Source organism: Marmota flaviventris, chromosome 3 (genome assembly GCF_047511675.1).
Source record: "Marmota flaviventris isolate mMarFla1 chromosome 3, mMarFla1.hap1, whole genome shotgun sequence".
In the NCBI taxonomy this organism is placed as follows: Eukaryota; Metazoa; Chordata; class Mammalia; order Rodentia; family Sciuridae; genus Marmota; species Marmota flaviventris.
The window spans coordinates 419,736-435,196 of NC_092500.1; the positions used below are offsets into that span (position 1 = coordinate 419,736).

Below are 15,461 nucleotides of genomic sequence, written 5' to 3' on the forward strand. Positions count from 1 at the left end.
GCCCCTGTCCCTATCTTAGCAGCCCCGGGACCAAGGTTAGCAACAGGGAGGCTGGGTCCTACACAGCGGGTGTGGGTCTGTGGGAGGGACAGGGGAGAGTGGGCTCCCAGGAGTTGAAGGTCGTCAGGCAGAGTGAGGGCTGGGGCCCACAGGGACCTTGGGGTCTCAGTTCTTGGGGCTCTTGCTGCCAACGCCCACCCTGCCTGAGGTCCCCTCTCAGGCTTGGTGATCCCTGCTGCTGGGGGGTTACTCTTCAGTTGACCAAGTCCCATCAGGACCAGGTTTACCACGGGACCACTGGGGCCCAAGATGGGCAGAAGGGAGTGGACGTTGCAAAGGTTGAGGCAACATTTGAGTGGCCGCTGTGTTGGGTGATGGTCTCAGGTGGTGGCGACTGTGGCCTGATCCGAGGGCTGGTGGTGTGAGACCAGCCTGTGGCTTTAGTGCTCATGGAGCAGCTCACCTCTTACCAGGGAGCTGGAGTCACAGCACGGGGTGGAGGCACTCAGTATCTCAGGACTCAGAGGGTGAGGGGCTGAGGCACTGCTGGGAGACAGCTTTACTCCCAAACGAGGGCAGGTTGGGGGGTGGGGGTACCGGCATCCTCTGCCCACCTCTTGGGGGTCGAAGGAGGTTGAAGTGTGTGACGTAAGCTTCAGATAAAGCTCTTAATTTCTCGGGGAGAGGGCTTAGTAGATTCTGTGGTGCGAATACTCCACCGCTGGGTGTGGCCTGTCCCCCACCCTCACCTTACAAGGGGCCCCCACTCCAGGCTTGCAGCTTAACCACACATTGGCGTGTCAGTAAGAATGACATGACTTTTATTGGGGCCAGGGGCTTGGGGTGCCCTGTCAGATGATCAGAACATTAAAAAATAATTCAATGTAAAATAACCTTTCAGAACCCTCCAGGACAACAGTGCAGTCCACCACTCACCAAGCCCTCACACCCTGCTGTGCCCATTCTACATGCCTGAGGTCAGTTCTTGCCAGGCACCGCCCACCCCCCCACCCCCAGGGTGCTGGCCTGCCCTGCTGGCCCCAGGGGACAACCCCACCAGGCCCAGAGGGTCTTTTTTTTTTTTTTTTTAAGGCAGTCAAAAGTTGTAGCCTGGTTAAGATGCCTGATGCCAGCTCCTAGGGCCATCAGGCAGCAGCAATCTTGGAACCTGACCCACGTTTGTGGAGGTCAGGCCTCCCCAGCTCGGGCCCTCACCTCTGCCCTGAGCCAGGAGAGACCCTGTGTTGGAGCTGGATACAAAGTGCAAAAAAACTCCACTCTTCCTGCATGCGTTAAAAAGGATCGGTGAAAAGAGCCTTGGCGTCCACCCCTCCTGCCCTTCCAAGTCCTTGTGGCACGTCAGGGTCTTGCCCCCAACCCCAGCTCCTGCAGGCAGCCATCATGTCTGAGACCTTATTGCTGTGCTGGGGCCTGGACCTGGGGGACGGCCAGTGTGTCCTGTCCTCCAGCAGGGCCCGAGAGACTCTGGGTCAGGCAGGAGAGACACCAGCTGGGTTGTCCGACTGGTTCCAACTGCCAGCTTTACCAGTGCAGCATTTATTTTAAAATTAAATTAAATTAAATTAAAAAAAAAAAAAAAAGGAGAACAAATTGCATCACCAGGTAGTTTTCTTGATTAAGGGTGCAGCCTGACCAGGGTGAACCACGGCCAGCGGCAGCAGCGTTACACAGGACCATTTAAGGCAGCTCCTTCTGGTGGGGCGTCAGTCTTCCTGCAGAGATGGGGGCAGGGCTGGAGGTACTTGGGGCCTGCAGAGCCTGTCCTTCCCCACCCTGTGCCATGCCCCCCCTTCTCACCTGTCTTTTGTTGCTGTCCCCATGGTGGCCACTGTGGCTGGGGCTGCTGTGGGGACCACCATGATGGGCCCTGGGGGCACTGACACAGCCACTGCAGGAGAGAGCACTGGGGCAGCCATGGGAGGACTTGCTCTGTCGAGTACAGTGGCCTTGGGAGGTGTGGCCACAGTTGGGGTGGAGGTTGCTTCTGAGGGCACGAGGCAGGCAGGCCCCAACGGTGTGCTGTTGGCACACTTGGCTCTGTGGCAGGCAGATGGGCTCCAGTTACTCACCAGTGCTGCCCAGCTTCATGCACCCAAGGATCAGCAGGGTGGACCTCTCTAGAAAGTGGCCTGGATCATGGCCCTCAGCCCCCTCCCACTCCTGTCCTCAGTTGGGTGGCCCAGCCAGTCAGCTCTGATGCCCCATTTCCAAATAGCGATCTCCATCCTCCCTCAAGCAGCACTCAGACCTGCTAGTTACTAAGTGTCTCGTTTTCCCAGAGCCCGGGATGCCTCTGCTACGTGATTTTCACTACAAACTTACACTGGGCTGGGGGTGGGGAGGAGGAGAAGGGGTCCTGCTGGGCTTTGAGGAAACCTACTCTGGGGAGGTCTAACAGCCCCTCAAGGTCTGGGCAGGCCTCCTGCAGGCTCAGGGCATGGGGCATCTGACCCAGGGAGGGGCACTGGTGGGGTGGAAAGGTGGCTGACTGCACAGGACACCTGCATTCCACAGCAGATTTAAGTGCTTTTTAAGAAAGCACTTAGGAAAAGAATAAAAATTTTTAAGAATTTCAGTGACTGATTCTAAACTTTTAAGAAGGAATTAAAATCAGGCTTTCCTGTGCCTTGCTGCAAGGCCCCAGAGGGCAGGGTGTGGGCCCAGGGGTTCTGTGAGCCTTGGCTGTACGCTCAGCTAGGGAGTGAGCTGTAAGCACAGAGCTACGGGGCTGATGGGATGGCTGGGGGAAACATCCCAAGCCCACCACCACAGGAGTCCCAGCCACTAGGAAGCTGCGGGGCGGCGGGGCAGGCTGGGATCCAGGGCCTAATGTCCAGGCACGCTGGTGAGGTGCTGGGGCAGTCGGGCCACAACAAGAAGACCCAGTAGCTCACTGGTGCCACTGCCATCAAGGCCAAGTTTCCCAACCAGGTGCCATCATGAGTCTGCATCTTGTCCCTTCCTGTGGGATCTAACCCCAGGGTCGTCCCCCACTAGACCCTAGACCTACCAGGAGTCCTGCCTTGACCTTTGCACAGAGATGGCCCCTTTCCAGCTTCCCACAGTTCCTTATGCTCACACGCCCCCAATCCTCTGCCCAAAGGCCAGCAGGGGCTGTTGGCTGGTGGATTCCAGTGACCTTGTGAGGGCAAATGCATGGGGCTGGGCTTGCTGGAGGGGCCAGTGGGCTGCTGGCCTCTTTGCAAAGAGGACATCCTTGTCCGTTTCCTCCAGGGAGGGCTGCTCTGGGGCACCTTGAGGGAGCCTCAGACTCTCAGCACCTCCCAGTCAGGGCTCCACCACCCCAAGTGCAGTCCTGAGATAGCCCATGTTACTGAGCGTCCATGTCCCCAAGTGAGGCGGGCATGCATCCAGGAGTCCGCCCAGGACGGCCCAGGAGTGGGCAGCAGGCAAGATCTGATTGCAGACACATTTGCCTGCAGCAAGTTAAAAACTGCATGTCTCCCTCCTGCCTCTCTCCATCTGAGACAACCGGAGTATTCTCTGCAACTGAGGTTTCTGGGACATCCAGGCCCTGTCTTAACCACACAGCAAATGGACTCTATGTAAGAGAGAGAAAGAGGTTCCCCTGCCCTCTGTCCAGCCTCCATGTCAATGCTGGGTGCTGCTCCCCTACAGCCGGCCCCTTGGCCTGCCCCCCTGCCCCACTCGCTCCCAGGGGAGCCAACAGCTGATAACCAAGAAGCCTGGTGACCATCCTGGAAGCCATGCAGTGAGCACCAAGGCCCAGGCAGACCTGCCGTCCCCTGCACACCTGCCAACAGCAGCTGCCTCTGTCCTGGGTGGCAGGAATCCCTCTCGGCCTGGGCCTGTGCTCACAGCTCCCATGGTGCCAGCCACCTTCTGCTCGTTGTCCTCACCATCAGAGGTCACCAGGGGGGCCTTCCCGGTGACACACACGTTCCATGCGCAAGGGGAGGCAGGACCAGCTGCGAAGCAAGGAGGCTGCTGTGACCATGAGGCTGGGGCCACAAGGCTCACTGGGCACAGGTGGCAGAGGCATCTGGCGTGGCCCCAGTGCTTTACCCGTACGTGTGTGTCCTGCAAGGGTCTGTGTGCACAGGAACCACCTGCACTGCTGTGTGCCCCCACGTGGACTGTCCCCCACCCTCTAAGTCAGGGTGGATGTGAGACTCAGGGAGGGTCCCATTCAGCCTCAGTTGGTTCTGGCACCATGTCATTCAAGCCTGCACACAGGACAGAAGTACCAGGCAGTGGCTGCTTCTGCCTGAAGTTCTCGGGCATCTTCTCAGGGAGCTTTTGGGTTTATCCTACCAGAGGAAGAAGGGATGGGGCCGAGGCCTCAGATCAGGCTCCAGGTTGGCTTCCTGCCCTGGCCCAGCCACATGCCGCTTCATGCCAGGACCTAGAGTTGCTGCCTAAGGTGCACATCTGGGTCATGCAGGCTACAGATCTGGATGTGGGGGAAGCCCAGGGCCCTCACTGCTCCAGCAGGGGCTGTCCACTGGTGGATTCCAATGACCTTGTGAGGGCAAATGCATGGGGCTGGGCTTGCTGGAGGGGCCAGTGGGCTGCTGGCCTCCTTGCAAAGAGGACATCCTTATCCCTTTACTCCAGAGAGGGCTGCTCGTTGTCCTCACCATCAGAGGTCACCAGGGGGCCTTCCCGGTGACACACGTTCCAGGCACGAGGGGAGGCAAGTACCTCCAGGTGCACACAGCAGTGTTGACCCCACAAGTTTATCACCACTGAGATAGGGCCTTGGCCACTGCCTCCCACTGCCCCACAGTGAGGGCCGCCCTGGCTCAGCCTGGGGCTGCATGATGCCAGGCCCCCACAGGAGCCTGGGGTGCTGCCGATTCTACTCACAGGATGTCCCTGGCTCTGGGCTCTGGCCTGCCTCCACATGGCTATGGTCCACATCCACAGGACTGCTGCACCTGGGCCCTGACTCGGAGCTGCAAGTGAGGATGAGGACAGGCTGAGTCCTTGAGGTCAGCCGCACCCTGACCTCCAAAGGCAGTTCTTGGCATGACCCCACACTCTGATGTGTTCATTACCAGCAGAAAGGCTGGAAGTCGGTGAACTTGGCCCAGCCCTTCTCCTCTGGAGTGGAGGTGCTGGCCGCCCACACACTGGAACCCACGTCCTTCACAGCTCTGGGGGCTGGGGTCGTCGGGTTCCCTGGCTCATCAAACACTGCTGTCCATGCAGCACCTGCTGGAGAGAGTCACAGTGGTCAGACACAGGCAGGCCTGGTGTGCTGTGGGCCAAGGCAGGCCATGTCTGCACCAGGGGCTCCCCAGGGTTTGGAAGGACAGAGGTGCTCCCAGGAAGGAGACCCTAACCCTGAGCCTTCCCTGCCTGAGGCACATGAGGAAACAGTACTCAGCAGACCCAGGGACCCGGGAGGGACTCTCCACCAGAGAGCAGCTGGCCTCAGGCCCTGGGACACCCCTATGCCTACTGATATAGTTCTCAGCAGGGCACCTGGAGGACCCTCCAGGGGACCTGATGGGTGCACGGAGGTGACATGGTTGCTCCCATGCTCCACCCACTGTCCCAACCCAGGACAAGACTCAGCGAGGCGTGGCAGGAGCAGGGTACCACTGCCCTATCCCTGGCCTTGGCACAGTGCCTTCGTATCCTGGGTATCCCTGCCTTCAGCCCACTGCCCTTGCTTTTAGTATCCTCAGCTAAGGGGCCAGCACCACCCGACAAGAGTCCTGAGCACCTTGGCAGTGTCCCGGGGGCAGAGGTGAGCAGAGGTCTTGAGAGGCGTGTGGGGTTGTGCCACTGAATGTTTCTGAGGGGGTGATGGGGCTGTGTCCAGGCACTGTCCAGACTGTTGGGGAGGGCCTTTCCCAACAGACTGGGTGGACAGCAGCCCTGCAGATGTGGTCATATGAGCATAACATATGTGGTCATATGACCACCCATGCTGTGCAGCATGAGCCAGCCCTCACCCAGGACAGCGGGGAAACAGCATGAGTGCATGTGCAGCCGGGAACGTGCGGGCTGCGGGCTGCGGGAGACACGGGCTGCACAGGAAGCCTGAGGTGTGCATGCCACAAGCCACACCTGCTCCCCACGCCCTGTCCCTGGTGGCCCCTGTGCTACCTTCCGAGGCGCTCTCCGAGGGGGGACCTCCGTTCTGCGCGGGGGGCAGGAGGATGCCTGCCCTAGGCGCGGTCCTGTCTGCCTCGGAACCCGCCTTTCTGTCTTGGCCTCCATGCTCCAGGGCGTTCTTTGAGCAGTGTTCTGAGGTGTGGGGGGCCCCAAACCTGGTGGGGGTGACAAGGCGTAGTCAGAGGGCTGGTAGATGAGCTCAGGCCGCCCAGCAGGAGCCTGTGTGGCTCCAGTCTCAGAGCCCTCCTGGCCCACCTCCCGATCCCAAACTCTGTGAGAAAGGACAGTGTCCAGCGCAGGCTCACATGCCTGCCCTCGTCTTGTGAAGGACCTGGGGGGCTGGGCAGGTCCCGCACCTGGCTCTGGACACCACCCGGGCAGTGCAGCGAGTCTCCTCATCCTCCCAGATGTCCTCCTCCTCATCGTCATCAAAAGGCTGGATGCGGTCACTACAGCAGGCTTCAAACAGAGCTGCGCTGGGCTGTAGGACAGAACAGAGACCAAGCTCTGTGCGCCCGGGGAAGCCTTGGCCCCACCTGGCTCCCAGAGGGCTGTCTCACAGGATAGGGGAGCTCTGTTCTGGGCTTTATCGAGGGGACCCTGTTTGTCCTGACACAGTCACCCACAGCCTCATCCACCCAACTCGGGGACTGAGCACAGCCTAAGCTGTCTAGCAGGACGCAGCAGGGCTGCCCACCAAGCCCAGCAGCCCCTGTCACTCACACTGTCCTCGTCGGCATCAATGCTGAAGTTGATCTCTGCAATCCTGTCAAACGGGGCGCTGCAAGACAAGGGGCACCCTCAGCACCTCTGCCACTGGCGTTGGTCCAGTGGGCCTGGGTGCCTGGTGCCTGCAGGGTGCGGGGGGACAAGCCATGGGGAGCGGAGATGGCGCCCACCCACACGCGAGGCCAGGCTCACTTGATGTTGTCATCCTGGTCTGCAAACTCCTCATCACTGAAGCCAAACTGATCCACGAAGTTGGCTGTCATCTGCTGGATCTGGTACTCGGAGAAGGCCTGCGAGCAGGACAGGCCACTGAGGAGCAGGCCTCGCCCTGGAGGCTGCTCCTGGGAAACCAGAGCGCCTGGGGCTCAGGAGCCTCTGGCAAAAGCAGCCAGTGCCTCTGGCTGTCTGGGCTCGAGCTGTCCAGAGTCGTCTTGGCCTCGCGCTTCACTCAGGTTCGGCGCCCCCAGCGGTTGCACCAAACCGATGGGCCTTTGGGGTGCCCCAGACCCACCTCTCCCCCACACGTGCTTGGGGATGAGCCACCACAACCCTTTACTATGAGGTGCCATCAGGGACGAAGCGCTACCACGGGCACGGGCTCTGGGAAGGGCCCGGCAGGGTGCAGAGTGCCGGCCATGCCCTCACCTGCTGAAGGGACAGCTCGTTAGGGAAAGCACCCTCAACGTCCTCGTCCTCACTCGAGGAGTGAAGGTGGTGAGCGCTCACCTAAAACACAGGCCAGACGGGGTGGGCAAGTGAGCTGCCCGGGCGCCCCAGACCCCGCCCAGCCCAGCCAGGGTCCAGCCTGGCACTTGTCTGCCTTCTGGGCCTAGGAGGCTGTGCTGTGAGGGAAGACCAGAGGAGGCTGAGGCCCAGGGCTGCCCGCTCCTGTGCACTCGTGCACAGCGTGCCCCAGCACCAGGAACCCTTCCAGAGGAGCCTCCGCTCCTGACACGGGAGGGAGGCCTCAGAGGTCAACACAGAAGCCCTGAGGAGCCAGCCTGGTGCCGCAGGGGCGGAGCCTGTGTCAGACAGCAGGCTGGACCCCAGGCCACATGCTCATGGTCACACATGGGCACATGCATGTGAGACGCGCAGCTGGGAGCATGTGGCCCAGGTGCAGTGCTGTCCTGGCTCCTCCCCCTGCGGCAGGGCAGAGCACCAGGACATCTGTCCTCAGCTGTGGCTGTGTGGCTGTGTGGCAGCAGCAGCCTGGGCTTCTCACCAGGTCCACGGTGTTCCTGCGGTTGGTCTCCGTCAGCGTCTCCTCTACAAAGCTTTCCCAGCGTCCACGGCAATCTGCAGGGAGCCCTGTAGGGAGAGTGCTGCCTGGTGAGTCCCTGGAACGGTGTGAACAGCGCCAGCACCCAGATCCAGGACAGCAGGGGCACCCTGGTCCAGGGAGGGATGGGCCGTGCTTCTCTGGCCAGCCCCCGAGAGCTCAAAGCTGGCCTGGGAGGAGGCCAACAGAGCTGTGTGTGGTGTGCGGTCCTGCAGGGCCACGGGCCCAGTGAGCCTGGGACGCAGGAACCCTCAGCAGGGCAGCCATGACTTTCTGCAGGAACCTCAGGGGCGTCCCGGCTGGGAGCCGCTGGCTGGAGCCTCAGCACACTAACCCTGAGTGGGGTCTGAGAAGGCACGTCTTGGTCTGCACCCCTCCTGGGCTCTGCTCGGCAGTGTCCTACAGGCCTGTATGAGAGTGTGTTTTCCTTGGGAGGCTGAAGCCCCAGGCATTCATGATCTGAAGACAGTGAGGAATGACAGGCCCAGTTTCTCCTCTGCCCCCATCTCCCTTCGTGGCCCCAAGCCACACCCCATTTGTTTCGCCCTACAGTTGCAGGGGGATCTCCCCAGGCTTGCTGGCCCCTCCCGAGGACCACAGATACTCATCGCATGCTACGGTGGGCCAGCAGGCTCAACCTCACCAGAGGCTACTGCAGGATGATTGAAAGACTACCCCCTCTGGTCCTAGGGGGCAGGGAGCACCACCTGAGCTTTCTCACCTCACACCTTCCCAGGAGGCCAGTCAGAAAGGCTATGAGCAATACCTCCTTGGCCACACCTATCTCATCTACCTGTTATGCCCATGCCCAGCCCTATAGTCCTCCCCAGGACAACCAGGCCTCCCAGACTCCTGCCAGCAATTCAGGGTGCTGACTGGAGCTGATGCCCCTCCATGCACATGCCATTCCTGGGCATCTCCAGAGCCACCTGCCTAAGCATGCCTCAAGGAAAGTGGACACGTCCCAGTCAACTTTGCTGGGCCCCCTCTCAATGCCCCACCCAGGTTCTCAGTTGTGCCCTCAGGCCGGATGACAAGAGTCCACAGCATGGAGATGTGGATGTGGCCACCGAGTCAGACCCCGTGCTCAAGAAAGGCAGGAAGGAACACCTTGGGGGCTGTACCCAAGGGTTCTGGGGTGCACAGCACGGCTGTGACGGGGCTCTGCTGATCTGCCACCCCTGCGGGGCTGAGGCTCCGGCAGGCTCAGTCCCCACGGCCTGCTTCTAGGGAACAGGATGCCACCTGCTCGTCTCCCCTGAGACTCAGGCTTGGAAGCCCTCCAAGCCCACAGGACCCGAGCAGAGCTGGAACATGGACAGGAGGTCAGTCAGCAGGGCTCTGATGGCATGTGAGCGGCAGGTCTGAGCACCAGTACTGACGGAGCCGAGTGTCCTGACCTCTGCTCAGGAGCTGACAGGCCTCCACAGAGTCTGACCAGAGTGGACTCCTGGGTCCACCCGAGGGAGAACACCGTGAGGAGCTAAGAAGACAAAGGTGGTGGCACCACCCATTCTGTATCAGTGCAGATGCCACCTGCTGGGGACAGAGGGAAGAGGGTGGCAGGTGGCAGGCTCACCTCGGATGACCTCACTGATGTGGGTCTGCACAGGCCCCCGCTCCAGGTTCTGCACCACTGCATTGGCGATGCGCGTGAGGTGGCCCATGTTCCCACGCCTCATGCCACCTGCTGCCCTGAAAGTGACAGGGACAGTCAGGGTGGCCCCCCAGCGCTGGCCTTACATGACTCATCAGTGGGAGTCCAGCAACAAGGATCTTTTGGAGCTCATCTCCAATGTTACCTCCATCCCAGTCCTCACATCCCCTAGGGTCAGTCCAGGTTGACCTCCAGGGCATCTGCCTGGCCTGCCCAGTGCCTGAAAGCATCCTCACCTCCAGGACACTGGTGTGGAGAGAACCTGCCACGCCCAGCAGGCCCATCCCATCTCACCACCATGAGGAGCTGGTGAGACAGACCCTGCTCATTTGGGGCATGAAGACAAGCAGGAAGACCCTAGTGTGGGTCAAGGCCCCCAGAGGCCGGCCGAGCAGGAGCTGAGCGTACTGGTGGCCACAGAGCTCAATGGGGCACGTGGCTCTGCGAATGCTGCTGCTGCTGGCCTGGGCAGGACCTCCACACCACGCTGACCACACGGCCCTGGCTGGCCCACACGCAGGTGTAGACCCCTCCCAACTCCCACGAGCCCCGTCCCACACTGCCCAGAGCACACCTGTACCAGCAGGACAGGGAATGTAGGAGTGGCCCTGGGCCCTGGACAACATGCAGGTCATTGCTGCCTGAACTGAAGGAAGACGTGGTTAAGCCAAGACTCTGGTTAGAAATGTGTCCCTGGGTGTGAGTGCCAACAGAGTGCCTGGGCGCTGGGGAGGGTGAGGAGTGGACAAGGGCACGAGTGCACAGAGTCTGGGCAGGGCAGGCTGCGCAGAAGCTGCAGAGATCCGGGGGCCTGGCTGCCACTTTGCCTGCCCCTTCCTGCCACCTGCCACCTCCCTGTGTCCTCCTTTCCCAGGCTGCCCTAATGGCTATTTGCCCAGAAGCAAGATCCCTTCCAGGACAGCAGTAGACACAGGGCCCTGACACACCCCGTCGACAGCCCGCACCAGGCCTGGAGCTGCCTGCACCCCAGGGAGCTGTGGCTCTGCGCCCCGACCTCCAGGCAGGCCCAGGACGCTTACTGTGCATGGTCATTGGCTTCCCAGGCCTCCAGGATCCTCTGCACCAGGCAGCACTTCTGGAACAGCTGGGGAGGCAGAGGGCAGGCACGTGAGTGGGGGCCTGCAGGGATGCACAGCCCCCTCCCCCGGGTGCTGCAGGCAGCAACAGGACCTGTGGCTGGACACCTCACAGTCCTAACTTCCGTGGTCCCTGCCCAGCTGCAGAGGCAGGTGCTGCCCCAGGGTCTCAAGACCTCCCCCCCAAGATCAGCAAGAGAAAGGCTCCTCTGGTGCCCTCTGCCTGCCCTCCCACGGGCCTCCCCTGCTGCTCAGGCCCTTCACTCTGCCCGTGGCACCCTCCCTTCTGCTTCCCAGAGTGCAGGAGGAGCGCCTGGCATCTCAGCAGGGCCTCGCCCTGGGCCAGGCCTCCTGACCTGGGCTCCCCTGTTGGCCTCCATGGCTACTGGACATTCCACCCCACCAGGCAGCTCTCCTCATTGGAACTGCCTGCCCACTGGCTGTTTATCCAATGGGCCATCAGCTATAGGCCAGACTGGACCCTGTGGTCCAGGGCTGGCCCCCAGGCAGCCCTGCTCAAGCCCACCATCTGTGAAGCTTGGTGAGACCCAAGGCCCCTTCCCCAGCCTCTGCAGTGTGGCCCCGGTGACCCCACCCTCGCCTCCTGAGCAGGTCCTAGTGGGAACCTCTTTAGGCTCCCAACGCCAGTTTGCTTTCTCCCTCCCTCCCTCCACGGCAAGCTCACACCCAGGCTCCTCTTTGCCAGGGGTGATTCTAGATGCTGAGAACAGAAAGAGGAGGAGACACAGACTGCCCCAGGCCCTGAGCCCCAGGGAAGCTGAGTGAGCAGGGATCCAGTGGGGGGGGAGCCTGTGGGGGAGGGGGAGCCCGTGGGGGAGGGGAGCCCGTGGGGGAGGGGAGCCTGTGGGGGAGGGGGAGCCTGTGGGGAGGGGAGCCTGTGGGGGAGGGGAGCCTGTGGGGAGGGGGAGCCTGTGGGGAGGGGAGCCCGTGGGGGAGGGGAGCCCGTGGGGGAGGGGAGCCCGTGGGGGAGGGGAGCCTGTGGGGGAGGGGAGCCTGTGGGGAGGGGGAGCCTGTGGGGAGGGGAGCCCGTGGGGGAGGGGAGCCAGCAGGCTGAACTGGACCATAGGCCTTTCGGGGAGAGGCTAGCACTTGCACTGTCCTCTTCATTCTGGTCACAGACAATGTGCACTTACACAGGTGGGTCTGCTTCTTGGTGACCTCCCTAGGACCACAGCCATGGCAGCAAGAGCAAGGTACAAATGCTGCCTTTCCCAGTTCTGTGACTAGGGAAACTGAGATGTTTCATCACACATCACTGTCCCTGGGGTCAAGGAGGGTGGCATCTCCTGACTATGAGGGTATAGGAGCAATGCATGATAGTCCGGCAGAGGCACCCCACCATGCTGGCACCCACCATCTGGGTAGGGCTCAGCCTGTACTGACAAGCAGGATGCTGGCAGGACTTACATGGGTCACCATCGTGTTCTCGGGGAGTTTGGCGATGGGCTGGTGGGTCTCCAGGCTCCCGTTCCCGCTCCCCTGGGGTGGCTCCACCCTGCTCTGGGATCCACGGGCTTCTGCCCTCTCCTCCGGGGCAGCGTGGGAGAGAATAGCAGCTATGCATAGCTCCACTTGGAAGTGCAAAAAGTTATTCCAGGTGTACTTAAAAAACAAGTCCTGAGTAAAACAGAGGACAGAGGAGAGTTCTTAGATCCTCTCTGCACAGCTGAGCCACAGAGGTGAAGGGAATCCTCCCAACCTTGCTCCTGACTTCATGTGCTCCTGCTTCTCTCAGTAACTCTGTGAGGAGCTGTCTTGGCCCTTTGCCCCTCCTGCCTAGGATTGTGTGAGTCCCATTGATCTCTGCTCTTACCCAAATAACTGTCTTCTTTCCATTGTGAGTTTATTATTTTGTCTTTTAAAATTTTTTTAGTTGCATATGGACACGATGCCTTTATTTATTTTTAAATATTTATTTTCTAGTTGTAGGTGGACACAATATCTTTAATTTTATGTGGTGCTGAGGATCAAACCCAGTGTGTCACACATGCTAGGCAAGTGCTCTACCACTGAGCCACAATCACAGTCACTGTTTTGTACTTTTTAGAGGCTTAGCTCATTAATTTCCAGTCTTTCCCAGTGTAAGTCTTTGTAAGTTCCTTGCAAAATCTATCTTTACATTTTAAAAATTTCTTTTATAGTTGTAGATGGACAGAATGCCTTCACTTAATTTATTTTCAGGTGATGCTGAGGATCAAACCCAGTGTCTCACACATGCTAGGAAAGTGCTCTGCCACTAAGCTACAGCCTCAGCCCCCTATTATTTTTTATTATTTCTCAGATCGAAGAATGTAAAAATTGGGCTGGGGCTGTAGCTCAGTGGCAGAGTGCTTGCCTAGCATGCAGGAGGCACTGGGTTTGATCCTCAGCACCACATGAAAACAAATGAGATGGAGGTATTGTGTCCATCTACAACTAAAAACAAGAATGCGGAAATTTTCTTTATGATTCTGTCTTTGGCCCATGAGTCCCTGGAAGCATGCTGAGCTCCCAGGAGAAGCTGCATGAATCTCTCTCCCACCAACTGGACTGAAGCCCACATCCCCATGTCTTAAGGCAGGAGGTTCTGACTTCCTTGAGGTGTCCCTGGGGGACAGAGGCACCTGAGGACAGCTGCCTTCCCATGTCCCCGTCCCATCTCCCACACACAGTGCTGAGTCTAAGCCCGAGGGCCTCTCTTCTGTCACCACTCCACCTCACACAGGCCACAGTAGCCTGTCTCAGCACAGAGGAGGAGGGCGCTGGTGGGGAGAAGGCTGGGTGCAAGTTGTGTTCCAGCCTGAGTGCAGCCCTTTTTCACAGCTGGTGAGGTAGCTGGGGAAGGAGGAAGGAGGCACCACAACCCCCCCAACCCCAGTCTCACAGAAGCACAGCCCAGGCCTCAGCTTTACCTTCTTTGCTAGGGTGACCTCGAGCCACCTTAGTGGTGCCTGGCCACGTCGCTTCATCTGCGACAGGAACTGAGACCCAGGGTGGGCCAGGCAGGCCCACATGCAGCTTCACGCAGCTTCTCCTGGGAGCTCAGCATGCTTCCAGGGACTCATCAGCACTACATAAAAATAATTCTACCACAATTTAAGAATTCGCACCAATCCTTAAACTCTTCAAACACTGAAGAGAAGGGAACACTTTCCGATTAGTTCTATGGCTGCCCCTTACTTTCTCTGTTCCCAGACAAGGGCACGAAAAGAAAACAATAATATTCCTTATGAATACTGATGCAAGTATTAGCAAGCTGAATTAACATTATATTAAAAGAATTAGATACCACAACAAAGCAGGACTCATTCCTGGAATGCAAGGGTGTCCCAACACATGGAAATCAGTGTGATATTACAGAATGAGAGCAAAGACCAAATGAGCATCTCAATGCATAAAAAAAGAGTATTTGAAAAAATTCAAACCACTCTTAATTTAAAAAACTCAATAAACCAAGCATAGAAGGAAACTTCCTTAACATAATAAAGGTATCTACAAAAAACGCACAGCTGACAACATACCCAGTGCTGAAAGATGGAAAGCTTCCCTAGATCAGGAAAGAGACAAGGAGACCCACTCACCCTCCACTCAACCCAGTGTTGCAAGTCTTGTCCAGAGCAATTTGGCAAGAAAAGGAAATAGAAGGCATCCAAATTGGAAAAGGAAGTAAAATGGCCTCTGTTCCCAAGTGGCATATATAACATATATAACTTTACTTTGTTTACTTTTATGTGGTGCTGAGGATCGAAGTCGGTGCCTCACCTATGCTAGGCGAGTGCTCCACCATTGAGCCACAAGCCACAGCCCCTCAAGTGACATGATCTTATAAGTTTCCACAGAGACTATAAGAACAAACAAATTCAGCCAAGTTGTAGAATTCAAAATCCCACAAACCACTTCATTTCTGTATAGCAGTGAAGCAAAGAAAATCACTTCATGTACAACAGCATCGAAAAGAATAAAATCCTTAAGAATAAATTAACCCAATGACAGCAAACACTGAAAACTGCACTGTAGTACACTGAAAACTACAAAACACTGCTAGAAGAATTTAAAGAAGACCTATTTATTATTTCTATATTCTAAAAATTTACTTACAGCACTGGGGATGGAACCCAGTGCCTTGTACATGCTAGGCAAGCGCTCCACCATTGAGCTCCCCCCAGCCCCAAAGAAGACCTGTTCAAATCAATGAAAGAGCAACTGTGTTCATGGATTGGATGAGTTAACACTGTTAAAAAGACAGCACTATCCAAAGTGATCTACAGATTCAATGCAAGCACTCTAAAACTACCAATAGCAATTTTTTTGAGAAATAAAAAAAATATTGCAACTCAAGGTACCTAGAAATAGCCAAAACAATCCTGAAAAAAGAACCAATCCATAGGATGTACACGTTCCAATTTCAAAACTTATTCCAAATCTACAATCATCAAGAGTGAGGCCCTAGAGTAAGGACAGAGATTCAGACCAATTAACAGAACACAGAGCCCAGACGCTGGCCTATGTGCAGTCAGTCCACTCTCAACAAGGTTTCCAAGACCAAGGTTCCAAGGTCCTTATC

The 15,461-nt window shown here is 57.9% G+C and overlaps 1 protein-coding gene across 14 annotated transcripts in view; it reads right to left on the bottom strand.

The window, feature by feature from the left end:
• Positions 1-800: 800 nt before the first annotated feature.
• Positions 801-15,461, bottom strand: part of Ppp6r2 (protein phosphatase 6 regulatory subunit 2) — a 96,285-nt gene continuing 81,624 nt past the window's right edge. For 6 of the 14 annotated variants that reach the window (XM_071609360.1, XM_071609357.1, XM_071609359.1 and 3 more), the window contains 15 exons: positions 12,326-12,535; positions 10,841-10,905; positions 9,723-9,838; positions 8,087-8,172; positions 7,507-7,587; positions 7,054-7,151; positions 6,856-6,913; positions 6,489-6,613; positions 6,124-6,287; positions 5,738-5,809; positions 5,064-5,220; positions 4,873-4,961; positions 3,797-3,971; positions 1,819-2,058; positions 801-1,733 (listed from right to left, as the gene is read on the bottom strand). In XM_071609360.1, the coding sequence (XP_071465461.1) occupies positions 1,685-1,733; positions 1,819-2,058; positions 3,797-3,971; positions 4,873-4,961; positions 5,064-5,220; positions 5,738-5,809; positions 6,124-6,287; positions 6,489-6,613; positions 6,856-6,913; positions 7,054-7,151; positions 7,507-7,587; positions 8,087-8,172; positions 9,723-9,838; positions 10,841-10,905; positions 12,326-12,535 (1,785 nt within the window). In that variant the 3' untranslated portion in view covers positions 801-1,684. Of the gene's footprint in view, positions 1,734-1,818; positions 2,059-3,796; positions 3,988-4,068; positions 4,314-4,872; positions 4,985-5,063; positions 5,224-5,737; positions 5,810-6,123; positions 6,288-6,488; positions 6,614-6,855; positions 6,914-7,053; positions 7,152-7,506; positions 7,588-8,086; positions 8,173-9,722; positions 9,839-10,840; positions 10,906-12,325; positions 12,536-15,461 lie in introns of those variants that run through there. The other 8 variants (XM_071609361.1, XM_027953203.3, XM_027953200.3 and 5 more) reach the window with 8 other exon arrangements.